Source organism: Monomorium pharaonis, chromosome 1 (genome assembly GCF_013373865.1).
Source record: "Monomorium pharaonis isolate MP-MQ-018 chromosome 1, ASM1337386v2, whole genome shotgun sequence".
Lineage (NCBI taxonomy): Eukaryota > Metazoa > Arthropoda > Insecta > Hymenoptera > Formicidae > Monomorium > Monomorium pharaonis.
This window is the reverse complement of record NC_050467.1, coordinates 19,916,976-19,933,452: the sequence shown is the minus strand read 5'-3', so window position 1 is coordinate 19,933,452 and position 16,477 is coordinate 19,916,976. Positions and strand designations below refer to the sequence as shown.

The following is a 16,477-nucleotide window of genomic DNA, read 5'->3' as shown; positions in this document are numbered from 1 at the left end:
GCAATCATATCATACAATATTTTAAGCATGATTACATATAGTATTTTCTTATTTTTTTAAACTTAAAAAAAACAACGTAAAAATTTTCTTCCCAATTTTTTGGCATTTTTTCTTATTTTTTTCTTGTATATACAAAGATTATACAAAAGAAAGAAAACATACATGGGCAATGTGTGTGTGTGTGTGTGTGTGCGCGCGCGCGCGCGCGCGTGTGTGTACATATACATATAACTATCTATATTTATATATCATTTTATATATAATATGAACCATTTTTCCCGAATATAATTCAGTTTATATACATATTATAAACACATAGAAACAATCAAAACTAGACAAGATATGTTTTGTGAATGTAAATAAAAATGAGCTTTTTGAATGTATATTATATCACTGTACGTGTGTTAGTTACACGTTTACGTATATTAAGAAGATAACAAGCATATTATAAGCTCAAAGCAGGAAGAATAGTAATTGGAATAAGAGATTAATTTAGAGTTGTTTCAATTATGGTGACACAACAGTTTTCGTGCGTGATTCCACAATATGATAATTATCTTACTATTTATATATATTAATAAATGTATAGTAATTTTCTTTTAACGCTATAGACATCGTGATTTGTTTAGGCAATCACAGAGAAACTCGTATATTATAACACATTCCATTATTTTTTCACAAGTAATATTATGTGTCGCTCTATAAGGCCAGTATAAACTCTTAAAACATATTTAAGATTCTCTGTCGACAGCTTAAATAAAGCATAGGAAATTTATGAAGCTAATCGGTTTTATTTTATTATTAATTATTGATCTTAAAGTCACAACAAAGTACATTATATACAAACAAATACAATGGTATCCGCGATGTGTTCTTTCTGTAATATAAAAATCTTTGATTTATGAAAATGTAAAGAAAATGCATGAGGTTATGACTTTTGAGAGTGAAAATGTATTAATACGGGTAATCAAAGTAACTGAAAACTATAGCATCACCCATGCACACAAAAACCACCATTAGGACCATTAAATCCTATGTTTCTTCCTACTAAAATCTCTCTAAATGTGTTAAAAAGTCATCTGTCAGAAATCGCACAATCGCGATCCGAAAGCTGGTTTTCTCGACAAATTTCGTTGTTTATTCAGACACAGTGCGAAGTATGTCAAGTCTAAGACCATGAACTATTTTTTCAAATTATACGCAATAAATCTAATATTTATACGCGTACGATATTCACTCCCCAGCACTGTGCGCTTTCATTACGCTTTGGGTGCGTTGCCCAAGAAAAACAGAAGTTTTTCAATAATCAATCACATTGGCATATCCCGATCCTTCAATAGTTCATTCCTTGTGCTCAGGATCGGGTTTGGTTTTCGACTCCATCGAAGACTGTCGTGACTGATGCGGATTCGTCTGATTTCTTGGAACTAACAAAACGTTTCCATCTGCAGACTGTTGAAGACTGAATTCGTACGGATGATACTGATTACCATCCGGATCCCGCAAAGACTAAAATATAATTTATTAAATGTTATAGAGTTTCTTTTTTATCTTTAACAGTATTTTAGTCGAAGATAACAAAATAAATTATCTATTAAACTTAAAATATATTATATATAATTGCAAAAGAAATAAAATTATTAACCTGAAAAACATGACGGTAAAGTTGACTAAATTTGTCTTTCACCCGCTGTCTCTCCATGAGCATATACTCGTGCTCGCGGATAAGCCTCATCTTACGATCTCGCATCTCTTTTACCTCATCAGCTAGACTTATGATTTGATCCAATTTGCGTTTGCGGCAATTTTGTGCAGCAACCTTGTTTTTGCCCCGTCTTCTAATATCACGTATTAAAGATAGTTGGGCTTCACTGAGATCATATTTACTGAGACGTTCATTAAACTCGTCCATAGGAAGGTTGATGATGTCATTGACTGAAATCGGAACATTCAATGCTCTAGCTCTCTTCTCATCTCTCGTTAGGTGTTCCTCTCCATCATTTTTACGGACTGAAATTTAATGTAGATAAATATTTAATATAGTGATATAATCTCACAGAAAATCGGAAAAAATTATCATGAAAAGATAGTTACTTTTTTTGTCACGGGAAACGGGACGTTGAAGAGATCCTGAACTTTCTGCAGGTAAATGATAGGTGTGATTATGATGAACATGTTCTATTACAGATCGTCCTAAAAATAAAGAGATCATATTTTTTATTTGCAAAAAAATAAAAAGTTTTTTCGTTCATGAGGTCTCTAATGTATTAGAATATTAGATAAATCTGTAAATGAGATTTTTCTTACCGGATTGATGACGACTGAAATCCACGCTACAACTATATTTAATTTCTGATTGCGGCCCGGCCGCACCTTCGATTGGTCCAGAATATGTATTTCCCGGTGCACCCGCACCAACTGTATGCGTCTCGTAGTCGTATTTTATGGGAGTAGTTGGATGTGCAGTAGCCCCTAAAGGTGAGCCTAGTTTGAAAGTTGTTTAATGATTAAAACTCTGTTACATCGTCTTATAGCAACTTGCAGAAGTGCAACTAAGATTACTTTCTAAATACTAACAAGTGCCTTGTTCTTGAAAATATCGCTTGGCGAACATTTGATGTTTCTTCTGTGCAACTGGTGGTACCGCTCGTTCTGTTTGGCATCTCGGCGAGCCGGCAGTTCTCGCAGAGACTGAATAGCTGCAGTCGTATGGCATGCGATATTTGCTATAACACAAAAGATCATTGATGTTGATGAAACGTTGCAAAGGACACTACAGGTTAAATTTGTCTCAGTTACAATCATGAAATTTTAAAAACAAAGCAGCCAATATTATTCCGTGACTTTAAACTAAAAAGACAATCGTGCTTACTCTCTAAACCATAATCAGTGAATATTCGCTGATTTATAGTGGCATACTTATAATTGTGATAATCAGTGAATATTCACTGTCTTTCAGTAATTTTCATTTCAGAATTAGTGTATAATCACTGAAAAATCAGTGTATTTATTTCACTGATTGATAATCAGTGAATGATTATCAATTAGTGATGAGAAGTATATCACTGAAAGTCAGTGTATTTGATTTTGTCGAGTTTTCACTGATTGTGATTTGGAGAGTGAATATGACATATTTTATTCTACATTTTACTTCTTGATTATGATTTCATAATTAATCAAAGAGGATATTGATTGTCGTCTCTTTGTTTCTATAATCTTTGTCACGAATGATCAATTTATGACATTAATTACTTCGCGTAATCCATAGTATAATGGGAGTCGGCCTGAGTGTGGCTGGAATTGGATCCAGTTTCCATCCATTCGCCGTCCGACAGAGATGGGACGCGCTCGCTGCCCATACTACTGACAGCACTATCACTTGAAGCATCCATCCTCTCATCGGCTACACCAGGTAAAGTCGTAACACCTGTAGCCGTCGAAGTTGCGCCGCCAGTCGTCTGGACACCCGATAAGGCCGCTGCACCAGTGGGTCCGGATGCATTGTTGCCATTATCCAACATGCGCATGGTGTACATGCCTGAAACACAAAATATAATAAATGAGAGAATTCTATCCCGTATGTTATTTATGTTAGGAACGTTGCTTATATTAGTCACGGTTACAACGCGAAGTACAATGCAAGTATTAATAATATGCAAGTAATAAATCCTTTTAGGCCTGATATAGTCACTTCTTATCTTTGTGAACGTAGCTTTGTGTGTACAATCCTAAACGCATATACATACCGAAGTAGGCCGTCGCCTATATTTCGCGAAATTCTTCGAGAACGTAACATTCTCTCGCAAACATCGTATTTGCACCAAGTTTAACTATTAAAAGGCGTTTTACAGGCGAACAAATGCAATTTCTGATACGTTGGTATTCGGGCCTTTCGATAGCAAACACTTCTTCGCAAACATGACATTTGCTACAACCGGTTTTTGCACGGACGACTATTTACAACATGCGCAAGTTTTACGATTACCACCTGCGGAATACTCTTCGTTTAATGTAAAAATAAAATTTTAAAAAACATTAAACTGATCACAACTTATTGTTAGTAGAGTGTCTCATTATTTAAAAAAATTCTTTTTTTACGACTTGTTTACTTCGTATGTAATGTATGTAACAATGTATACGATAGTTTTTATTTTACTTTATGCTAATTTTATTACTTTGATAAATAAAAAGTTTTATGTAGATATATTTACTTCTTTATTTATTTATTATTAGAGTCTATGTACTTGAACAGATTTTATGTATTTAAGAGAGTTTGATGACTCAAGGTAATTAAAAATATAAAATATATCATTGATCAAATATGCCTATTAATATCAATCGGATTTAAAGTCCACGCCGATTGTGCGAGATAAGACTGACAAGAAAAAGGCGTACAAACATATAGGCAACATTGGCAAATTCCGTTATCAACTGATTATCATTGTTGCAAACAATGTTGCACTAGTTGTATAAGAAATAAGTTGCAAACTCTTCACTGACCTATTGTAAATAGTTATTTTGAAACGGACAATCGATTTGTCTCATTCTATACGTATATAAATAAAGTCCTATCATTTTTGTGAGCAAATATCGACTGATATGTATATAACAAAGTTCTATTAATTTCGTATAGGATTATTTTCGTAGATAGTTTTTAATTAATAACAGATACGTCAACGGTTAAAAATGGTAACTTTTCAAATATAATTTTTCAGATTTTACGAAGAATATTTTAAATATCTTTATTTATGAAATTTAACTTTATTTTTAAATTCCACCGCATTTACGTGGCTATTCTTGCATTATAAAATTGTTTACATAAAGTAAACAAAACTGATCGTGGACGGTTACTCTAACTTTATCTTATTTTCTTCGTAAATAAACTTTCTTTTATAATTCAGTTTTATTCGATGCTACTTGTCAAACTGCAATTGTCATTGATGTTCATGATATGCACGATCGTGAATAAATTAAATATTTCCATAGTCATTGTCAATTAGCATAGAGAAAGAAACTTTGCTGAGAAATATTTATATTTAATTGCAATTTATTTATATTAATATCGCGATTTTTATTTTACAGATCGTAATGAAGGCGAGGTCATCTGAGAAATTTTTCCTTTCCGTATTAGTACACATGCTCCTTCTTAATACGACACAGTATACGATGGCTGGGCTACAATGTGGCTGATACAACGTTCTTAGAAGCAGTCAGCGTGACCGAGTATCATCAAACCGTACGTGACTAGTTTCAGGTTTTAAGTCGTTTATTATCAACTAGTTGCGAGAAAGAAAATGCGCCATACTCTTTTTTAACTTGCTCCTCTGCATTGCATAGTTAATCCTATATTTATTTTCTATGTGGTCCATATCTGTTTCTAAAAATAATTATATAAATAAGTAAAGATATAGACGCTAGCAATTTTACTTAATATCTTAATTAATCCTATACATTATTATATGTAAAATATCAGGGAATGTTTAAAATCTCTACCCCTTTATTAAATCATGTTAAAGTAATTTAAGAAGAATATGATTCTAATCAATTCAGTGAAACTTTGTATCACGAGTGTTACGAAATGCTATCTGCCATTGATTACCATGCGATAGATATTAGCAAGTATTACATGCGATAGACCTTATCATGCTTTCAAACGATAGATATTAGCAAGAGATATTACTCTCATTTCCGTCTTTTGTAAATATAGCGATAAGAGCGAACTTCTTAGAATTATATTCGCAATATCAGTTTTACCAGTCTTTATAATTTTCTTTCTTCTGTTTTGTTTTCTTTTTCAATTTAATTTAATTAAAAATATTAATACCTGTTAATATTGCGTATATATTCGGATATTTTATATCAATTACTAACTTATACTGTTTAATATTTTTGTATTGTTTAAACAGATTTTTATTGAAAGATGCTCTTTGGAGAAGATAATTCTACCGATAATAGTAACGTCATATTTAATTCTATTATTCACACATTTTTCACAAATCCGTTATGTTATTTCTCAAATAAAAAAAAATTCTCTCATATTACTCTTAGCCGATTTATAACTAGTGCGAACGCGTATATGTAATATGTATCAGATACCAAATTATCATGACTCAGCATGACACAGACAATATACTGTTATCACGTCGTCAAGCGTTACCTCTCAAGGATCAGCCGCGCGCATTTGTTTCGATGCCGCATTACGTAAGCTTGTTTTTATTCAACTGAACTTGGTTAGACTCCCATGCTAATTTCATTATTTTTCCAAGATGATTTTATCAGCAATTCGCGCGAGTCAATCGCGGTTGTCATACGGATTGGTGTATCGTATCGATGACGCAGGCAGATCGTATGATCGGGCGATGTGAATACATATGTATCATCATCTCGCGCGCACGCGCTATCTTTTTCATAAGGCACCGATTGTGAGAGAGACTATGTGCTATCCGCATTTTTCTGATTTCCTGGTCGCGCGGAGTCAGGGTCGATAAACACATGCGACGCGCGATCGCGGGCATGCAAATTCGAGTGACGCTGCAATTTTCACGTTTTATTTTTACCGGTCGGATATTGAGTGAGCGTTACATCGCCGGGCAGATATAAGCGACGTTAGGGAAAATATGTGGAATCCTCCTCGAATGCTGTACCATCGCCGATATCGCTTTTCTTATTTCCAAATCCCCTTATCAGACACATTTGCCATTTTACAATATCTTTCTGACAAGCGTGGAAGATTTATAAGAATATAACGTTAAACGAAAGAGAGAGAGAGACAAATGAACGGTTCTAGAGCTCCGAGCTTTCAAACGAAGTGAAATAATCCAGGGAGTGAACGAGAGGGTCGGGTGAAGAGTTAAAATACACCGTGAAGCGAAATTACCTACTTGGAATATACACGATAACGCCCATCGTCGCCATTCAAGCTCATCGAAGAGCTTGACTCTGGGGATTTCGCACGAAGTCGAGTCTCGATTTAATCTTCCCCGCTCCTACAGCGTTGAAATGATACGTTCACGTCGTCTCCCCTGGTCTCGTCCAGTTTTAGGGAAGCGTTCATCGGAGTAAACAAAATTGCCTCTCGTAAAGCAATCTGCAAGTCCGAGAGAAAGAAAGAGAGAGAGAGAGAGATCACCGAACAGCTGCGTGGTTGAGATTGAGAAGAAACTCTTGGAATCCGTTTAGCACCTCGGCCACGCCAGATGTTCTTTTCTCTCTTTCACAACGGTCACCGAGGGTACCTCTCGGCTTGGCCACTCGCGCCAGCGCGTATTAATTACGGCCGGCTAATGGAAGCTAACATGTTCGCCGGCCTAACTTCTCTCGGCCAGCAAGAACCAACACTCTTCGAGTGGATCTCGTGGCGCAACGTGACCGCACACGCACTTCTCCGGCACCTGGAAACTGTTACACGCGCACGTGGTGGTCGAGGTGGACAGAAGAGAGTATATAGTCTCCGACTCGCCGAGGGCAAGAAAAAAAAAAAGGGTCCCACGTGACGAAGAGATTTCCTCGTATCGCGCTAATTCACTGGTCGAAGCGACGCGACAACGCGAGCGCCGAATCCACGACTGACAATGCCTACACTATCGAACGTTACGTTACGTTCCGCGATAACAAACACCAAAACGTGCCGCGGACGGACTGCGTCGGATCCGCGAGCGTATGTGCTCGCGCGCCGTTTTCGGGATCGACGAAACGGAAAAGCCCCGGAGGAGAGGAGCGCGTCGAGAAGACACACGCCGCTGATGCGATCGCGCGTACACGCACGTACCCGCACACTTGGGCCCGAACTTCGCTCGCTCTTAGCGCGGCTTACCGCATTTCGTGATCGGCGTACGTGCGAGCGTCACGTAATGCGCGCGCGGCGTGGAAAGTACACGCGGCGGGTACGGCGTTCACGCGTTCGAGCGTCGTTAAGTATTCGTCGTGCGCGCAGATAAGAGAGCCGAGAGAGTCACCGGCGCGGTGAACGAGAGCCTCCACGACGGTCGGCGACGACGGCTCCGTTCGGCCAGCTGCGCTGGCCACGTAAACATAACTAGGTACTCGCGGCGCGGATCCGCGAGTCTGACCCTGCACGGGGCGTAACCACTCGTACGGAGAGGCTGGCGGCCAGCGTCACTTTTCACCGCGGCATTGGACGGCGCCCGGCCACGCGGTGGGAGCACCGTTGCTGACTGCGCACTATAATTATAGTACGCGTATTATAATTTTGTCGCACCGCGTATATTGCTAATACGGACCGCGGTGTTTCGTTAACGCGCTCGCGGAAATTACTACTAGGCGCGATCTGAAAGTCCGATCTGATCCGACTCGTCGCGTCGATCGGCGATTTTTCTCGTGGAATCTCTCTCGCTTGATCATCTCGTAACGTGGTTGTTTTTTAATCACTTTTTTTTACCTGTAATGTATTGTTTTTTTTTTTTATCAAATAAACAAGAGACATATAGAAAAATATTGATATCATGTGTATTTTTTTAACATAAAATATTTTATAAATCTTTAACAAATATTTTAAATTATTTAATGCATGTTTTGGTTCTTGAAATATTGTTGAAATCAATTTTAAAAAAATATATCGACGCTGTATACAGCACATCATTAAATACGACATATTTGTGAAAATATGTTATTGAATATCGTTGTAATAACATGTTAATAGTTGCAACAGTGAATTTAATGCTTACTGGGTATTCTCCGTTTCTTTTAATCCAATCTCTGTGGCCGATTCACGTTCAAAGCGCGTCATTCTATCCTTGTTTTACGTCAAGTGAAGATATAATGACTTCAACAGCACTTTGAACGTGACTCGGACCGCGGATTGTACAAGAGTCTCAAATTATCATAGTCTCGCAGGATTACGTAATAAATCATTTTTGACTAATATTGGTTTGAGTCTCGATATTCAAAATTAGAAGTGAAATAACCGAGCAAGTGAGAGTGCAGTTATTGCGACGTAAATAAATCAAATTTTAAAAATACATGAATTTATTTATCAATAAATTTTGTTTATTAAATTAAAATAAATTTACGTATAAATTTTATTTAATTATTAATTTACTCTTTACTCGCATATTAATAGCTCTCGTTTGCTGGATTATGCCATTCTTAATATAATTTTTGTACACATAAAACGTATCGTATTCCATGTAGAACGCGGTAATCATTGAATAACAGTGTTTAATCGATAAAAAAAGAGTAATAATACATCTTTAAATCTTTAGATCTTTTCACCAAATCGATGCTGTAATCAACGATATAATCGAGTCTTTCTTTCCTTTATCAGCAAATTATCAAGTCTGAAAATGGCCACTCCTGTAGAGCGAGCACTATCTAATAAATGAGTACAACGTGCATATGTGCGCATCCGCACGATACGCAGTGCGATACGATTTGCTATGGCGCGATAATTGTCGATTCAGCATTACAAAATTAAAATGTGCACTGTTACGCTTTAAATTTAAAAATTTAAATGGTACATTTTACAACAATGCATTTACTTTGACATAGTATATTTTGTATAATTACTATTTACACAGTAATTTTTACTTAGTAATGTAATTATTACTTTAAAATTAAAACTTTAATTGTGAGAATGCGAGGTCTATTTGTATTCAACCACAAAATTTATACTTTTGTTTTATCATTATTTTACTTATCCATTTAAATTAATGAATTTTTGACGCATAACGAGTAAATCTACAAGGACTACTTAGAACGTCATTAACATGGAATTGTTTGTATGAAAAAAATGAATTAGATAAATACGATACTCGCGTATCACGTTGCTATTATTAGATCATATAGCGAGAATGTTAATAGATTAACATTGTTATATGGCATTATTACGCATTACAATGATCATCACGATAGTGATTCTCTCCCTGCGAGGTTGTAAATCCCCGTAAGCTAGGAAGCGACATTACAATGACATGAGGCAACGCCATTTCGCAAAGTTTTACATACAAAGTCGCGCGGCGCGCGTATAAAGCGCGCATATTAATATTTTCTCAGAAAGAAAGGGTTCGCATTCATTTCGACATACTTGTCAATTCGATTATGCGACCGCACAATAACCGGCACAGTGAAAAAAATGCAACGTGTCCCGGCATGGCGTATCGATGCCGATACCTATCGGTGCTTTATTTAGCATTAACGTATGTAACGCGCGAATGTAACGTGAGAGAGTTCGGCGCGATAATCGCTCGACGTAAGACCCCGAGGGAACGTAACTGCATAAGTATGCAGGCGGCGGTCATTTGTACTTTCACCGTCCGTCGTGGGTGTAAATCGCGATGTTGTTTCGCGTGCATGCGTGTAATTATATCTCGTCGCGGTGCGCGACGAATGGGTGGAGCGCGCGTAAAACCTCAACGGCCACGTTAATAATCCTTATAGGCCTATGAGAGACATTCGTTTCGGGTAAAGCGAAATTAAGATGTTAATTGGAACGATCGTTCGATGATCTTATCTGCCCGTAAGTGTACGGTTCCCGGTAATAACTGTTATACCCGAGTAACGCGCGAGTGCGTTTCATTCTAAAAACGGTGCACTGTTCTCGTAAACGTTATTAATGTCAAGCAAAAATTTAATTAAATTTATTATTTTGTGAAGATAGATAAATAGATAGATATATAGATAAATATAATATAGAGATAGATGGAGAAAGAATTACTTGAACAGCAAATAATTTTAACTAGCGGTTGCGTGATTGGTTCTTTCTATTTGTACGTAAGAAACAAAGCTACACGACTTACAAAACGATACAATGTAAGTGAATTTCACCATTAGAAACGCGATCCACAACTGACATCAATATAATAAATTATTCTATAATTAATATTTTCCAGGGTTAAGTAATTAAAAAGTTAAATAACGAAGTAAATAATTTGTAACTAAATTAATTTTAATTGACTTAAATTTTAACTTCAACTAGTTATATATTTTTAAAACATAAACTTTAATTTATTAACTCTTTGCTAAATAAAAAATTTAGCTGTAAAAATCTAAAAAGAAAAAATTGTAAAGGAAAAATACATTATCACATAAAAAAACAATATTTCTTTGTTAGTTTTAAAATTAGTTTTTTATACAACTTTTAACGTAACTAAATTAATTTTATAAATTATTAATTTAATTTAAAAAATATTAACTAGTAAATTCAAGTGTGTGTGTGTGTGTGTGTGTGTGTGTGTGTGTGTGTGTGTGTGTGTGTGTGTGTGTGTGTGTGTGGGTGTGTTGAGCAGCGCACTTTGTTTTCTTTTTTGCACTTCAAGTTAAACATTTTATTGAAAAAAGAATATACCTTGTCAAGAACTAAAATCTGCTCGCTGAAGAAAGGCACATCTTTTTATTTCACAGCAATTCACAAAAATTACCGACCTTGCCGTGTGAACTATGAAATAAGGATACTAGCTAAACTCACGTTTCGTGTAGTAGAGCATAAAATTTATCTAGATCTTAAGTGTCTTCGCACAAAGTGATGGATAGCTAGATGAATTCATGCGGAACATTTCGAATCTGAAGAGATTGTGCAAGTTTCCTTTTTTCTTCCTTTTTTTAAAAATAACAACGCACGCAACGGTTCCTGAAGCGCGTATCGAGCAGTATTTTTCAAATTAATTGGAGAACCAGTAGAAGAGCCTTTCAAGTCACCGAGGTCGTGTGACTAAGCGTTTCAAATATGGACGCGATATCTGTTTCGTCAACCTTACCGAGTGATAATAAAGAACGTTGTGCACGAAACTATTTATAATATCTGTAGTTTCGAGTCGGAGTACCTGCAACGCAATCTTTTTATTCAGGATTGTTCTGGGATAAAAAAGTTACTTCTTAGATTCCGTACGAATGGACAATCACACGTTGAGAGATAAAATGGGAGAAACGACGAATGGCTATCTCACAGTTTCCATTTCAATTTGAAAAAAAAAATGCCTTGAAAAATTAATGACCAAATATTAACGAGCATCAAATAAACGCGAATAATTACACTGCTTCTGCGTTACGATAATTCAATCGGGCAAAACGTTGCGCGAATGACACTCCCGGTTAAATTCCACTGCTATATAGTTAAATTGCATGCATTTCTCGGAACTACGCGCAAGTGGAGCGCAGGGAGAGGGGAAAAAAGTTTTGCTCGCCCGAAGCGTTAACTACTTCCAGCGACCTGAAAATTACTTGATACGTAATCGATTGAAATATCGCGGGCAGAACATCTGCGTGACGTACGGTGATGGAATGAAGCGGCAGTCGACACTTATTATGACGGATAGAGTCAATATTTGAAAGAAGTTTACGTCGAATATTCGATTACGAAGCACGCACATGTGCGTATACGCCATATATTTATATATACGTGCGAATATAAAACACTGTTGGGAGAGCATAGTGAAGCGTCTCATCGGATGATGGAGCGTCGAAGACATCGATAATTTTTTGCGACTTAAACTGAGCAAGTTGACGGATTAGCGGTTTTATTCGTCACGAACGTGACTAGAAACCGAGGAGAAGCGTGCGGCGCGTTATCGTATTGTATAAAGAAACGTCGTCCGCAATCGTCGACGGCGATAAAGCTCGCAAAGTCGCATAACGAGATCGTGGCCGGTTGTTTTTTTCTCGCATATAACTCTCTCTGATTTATGTTTATGTGAATGAGATGATCTCATGCCGCTTTACACGCGCATGATGATTAATTATTACATATTTACGTTTCCGCGGACAACAAAATTCTTACTTAATTATACAAAAAAAATACGTGTTAATTTATAGGTTTTTAATGCTGCGTCGATAACAGAATAAATTATTTTAGTTTTTTATATGTAATTCTCTGCATCTTTCTGTGTTTTAAATTAAATTAAAATTTCCGGTCGCTGGTTACCGTGTGTATTCTTTCATTTCGTTTGTATAAATAATATGAATCTACATATCTGTCGTTAAAAAAAAACATTTCGTATTTCATTGTACAGTATATTATTTATTGCATTACTGTGATATAAATGATTTCTCGTATCATCTTACGCCATTATACACTCTAAATAGCATTATTTGTGTAATTTCAGACGTTCTCAGTCGCCATCCATCTTGCTTGACGCAGTAATCCAAAAATATTCAATCAGTTTCAAGGACGATACGCGACGCAGCGGGACATTGTTGCGACGGCGAATGCCACTTCCGAATTCCGAGCGCGATTTTACGCGACAGCAAATAAACGCGACTCGAGCCGAGCGACAGCGCGGGCAGGTAAGCGGATTTGCAGAACCGCCGCCGTCGCAGACCCCGAGCTACAACGAAGCTTTGCAAAAATCACGGGCGGTAGCTACTCTCGCAAGCCGGTTGCGAGAGCAGTACCCTCGGTCAGGGTCGGCGAGTGTAAGCAACCACGAGGATAGATCAACGTCGATGTCGCCTCATGTGTCGCCGGCACTAAAAGCCGGGCGATAAGCGTGATATTAAGCGCGTCGTCGTCGTCGTTGTCGTTGGGAACAGATTATCAGGGCGTAGGAATACAACGATGATAACGCGGCCCACTGTAATATCAGTTTCGCGGTCCGCGAGACAACTATTCTAAACTCGAGTGCGGCGAAAAACCGCAACGGAAATAGTCGTGATACAATGAACGTGGTAAGCCGATATTCAGATCGGACCTGATTCAAACATAAGCGCGCGGTAACTAAATCGACCGGGCAAATGGAATTTAAACGGCTGCGCATATCGGATCGACTCGCTAGAGAATCGACGGACTCGAAAATCCTCTCAAGCCGGTTCCCAACGACTCGTTTGCTCGGCCAGACTTCGTGGCAGACTTCGAGAGTCTTCGCAAGAGCGTGTGACGAATAATGGTAACGATTAACGCAGACGAAGGAGGAAAAATCATAACGTTGCATCCTCTTTTTTTTTAATATAATAACAGCGATCACGGTGCATTGCCGCTTGTTAATGACGAACTCGACGAACTTCCAGGCAAAAGTGCAAATTGGATTAATAATCACGATTGATTAAAATTGTTACTGATGACGCGACATATCTCTCTCGCTCACATTGCACTTTCCATTACGTGAGAAATGGCACGATAAATCTATTACATAAGTGCAAACATTTCGCATAGATGAATCATTTAGAGGCTGTTTTTTTTTTTTTTTAATGATGGCTCGCTGCACGGTTCGAATCTCATGCCGAGGTAGGCGAATTCTTGAACACGCGATTTCACAGTTGTAATCTGAGTAGCTGCAATTTCTATTGCAAGATAACGCCGCAACGAAGCAACGTTGCAACTGTTTCCTCCTCGATTCATCGCGCATAATCAAAGCTTTTTTTTATTTGTATATATTTGCTGCGGAATATTTACTGGCCGTTATAGTTATGAACATTTTGCGTTTTATCACGTTATATTATCACGAAATAGCGAGCTGAAGTATTCTTCAAATGCTTTCTTTGCATTGCTTTTAAAGGAGAATCTTAAAAATAATCACAAAGATATTTTTTCATTTCACCGAAATTATTATATGTAATTAATGTGCTCTTTAACGTAAATTGTAGCAATCATTTTCGATGGGATTTATTAGTTGGAAAATAAAAATACAAGAGAGACAAGTGAGCACAGATACATAACTGTGTTATGGCAAATGGAAAATTGCATCCACTTATCGCCACTTGTTATATTCTTCAACTCTTTGGAAATGCTGTTAAACGAGATTAAATATTGGATGCTGCGATGATATTCGCTAACGATTTTCGCTGCGGGCGATAATTGACGCGACCGTTACCGATACACTATCTCCCTTTCTCCTTCCTCCCTTTCCCCTAACATCGTCATAAATCTCTGCGATGCGTGCATGCACACGAATCAATAATGCGGCACGCATCATCGACGAATGTGCGCGCCGAATGTCAACCTGTGGTGGAGAGACGAGATCGAAACGACACGTCGCCGACGCTCCTTCGGGTGAATCAATTTTCGTTTCTATTATTACAGGGGCTGACGAGATGCAACAGCGAAAGAAGGGAGAGATGACTCACTTTGCCGGGTACACGTGCGCGCGCGTGTATGTGTGTGTGTGCGCGCACGTGCGCGCTCTCGGTTCCGCGCTCAGCGAAGAGATGAAGGCGTGAGTCGCACCGCTGCAACGATCACTGGCTGCAATCACCGCGTCTCTCCTTCATTACTCATCGCCTAAGTGAATGATGCAAATCATGTTCCGGGTAAACAGTCGCGTTTACATGCGTGCGCGTCCACGCGCGCGCAAGAGAGAGAGAGAGAGAGAAACGTTGCATCTCACGTTTACGTTAAACGCGTATGCGTTTCTCTTTTTCCTTGCGTCGGCGTAGGACAGCGGTTCCCAATCCGCCTCGACTCTCGCGAATTCCTTCGCAATACGTTTGTGACGGTGGTATCAATTCTGTATCGAAAATGAAAAAAAAGACTAGTTTCCGAAAGATCTCGCTGAGGTTTTTGACTTTATTCTTATTATCTGGTAAAAATTCGTATCTCGAAAAAAAAAAACTTGTTTTTGCCCCATATAAAGCAATTCATTATCAATTGTTATTAACGCAAATTAAAGCAGATGCCGTAAACAGACTATCTCCATCTGCGAAATGCTACGACGCACAAGTTGGGAATTGCTGATGTATGGGACTTGCATAACTGACGCATCGTAACCGTCTCTCTGGATCAGCTGACGCGTATAATCATTACGATGAAGTACCATCTCGTCTTTTCCTTCTCACTCATTATACGCGATGCATTTGTAATGAAAACGCGATTGCAGCCAATATTTGAAAAACGGCAGTCGACATGCGGGAGTGTGCCAGAGCACTGCCATGTTATTTGTCTTTTACTTTTCATTCCGCGACTGGCCTTGGGCATATCTCATAGTTCCACGTTGTATAGAAGACAGATAAAAAATCGCGACGTAGTCATGACGCTCACAAAAAGCAGAAAAATTGTATAAAATTAACATATTTTGCCGTTACCTCACATGCCAAATAGTTGAGTTTATTTGATCGCAGTCTCTCCAAATCAGTAAACATAACAAAGTTTTCATCTGAACAAGTAAACGAGTCATAGTTACTATTGTGAAAGTGTTGTTTTAAAAATTGTTTCAAAATGGTACGTAAGGCGGATCCGTTTGTAATTCTACAAAAGTTAGACAATCTTACCATTGATACGATTGAGTGCCGTAGAGATATCCAGACCCATCCTTCAAATTAGCGAAGAGGTAAAGTCACGTTTGAAAATTCACCCATGTGAATCGCGCGATAAATCGTTCTCAAGGACGCGGGTATTTTCTATTGTTATCATTATAACATCTCCAAAGATATCAAAGCACACAACTAGATATCTCGCTTTCAGACAACAAGCATTTTGATTGCATACTTAATCTCGAACGACTACGAAATCTTCGTTGACAAACTGCATGTAAAAGATAAACGAGTCTGTAACCTTCGAGTGTAAGATAATTTTACTTGTTACTTATCCTTCGTG

At 37.8% G+C, this 16,477-nt stretch overlaps 1 protein-coding gene and 1 long non-coding RNA gene across 7 annotated transcripts in view; one reads left to right on the top strand and one right to left on the bottom strand.

The window, feature by feature from the left end:
- Positions 1-592: 592 nt before the first annotated feature.
- Positions 593-16,477, bottom strand: part of LOC105840092 (segmentation protein cap'n'collar) — a 105,795-nt gene continuing 89,910 nt past the window's right edge. For all 5 annotated transcript variants that reach the window (XM_036294428.1, XM_036294422.1, XM_036294435.1 and 2 more), the window contains exons 8-13: positions 3,253-3,538; positions 2,578-2,726; positions 2,308-2,484; positions 2,095-2,193; positions 1,646-2,010; positions 593-1,509 (exon numbers count right to left, since the gene is read on the bottom strand). In XM_036294428.1, coding sequence (XP_036150321.1) covers positions 1,342-1,509; positions 1,646-2,010; positions 2,095-2,193; positions 2,308-2,484; positions 2,578-2,726; positions 3,253-3,538 — 1,244 coding nt within the window. In that variant the 3' untranslated portion in view covers positions 593-1,341. The remainder of the gene's footprint in view (positions 1,510-1,645; positions 2,011-2,094; positions 2,194-2,307; positions 2,485-2,577; positions 2,727-3,252; positions 3,539-16,477) is intronic.
- On the top strand, positions 3,545-15,496 carry LOC118648157. Of its 2 annotated transcripts, none has more exons than XR_004965185.1 (2): positions 3,545-5,236; positions 13,056-15,496. It is a non-coding gene; the product is annotated as an uncharacterized LOC118648157 (long non-coding RNA). The 2 variants fall into 2 exon arrangements; XR_004965186.1 differs by lacking the exon at positions 3,545-5,236 and adding an exon at positions 6,931-8,192.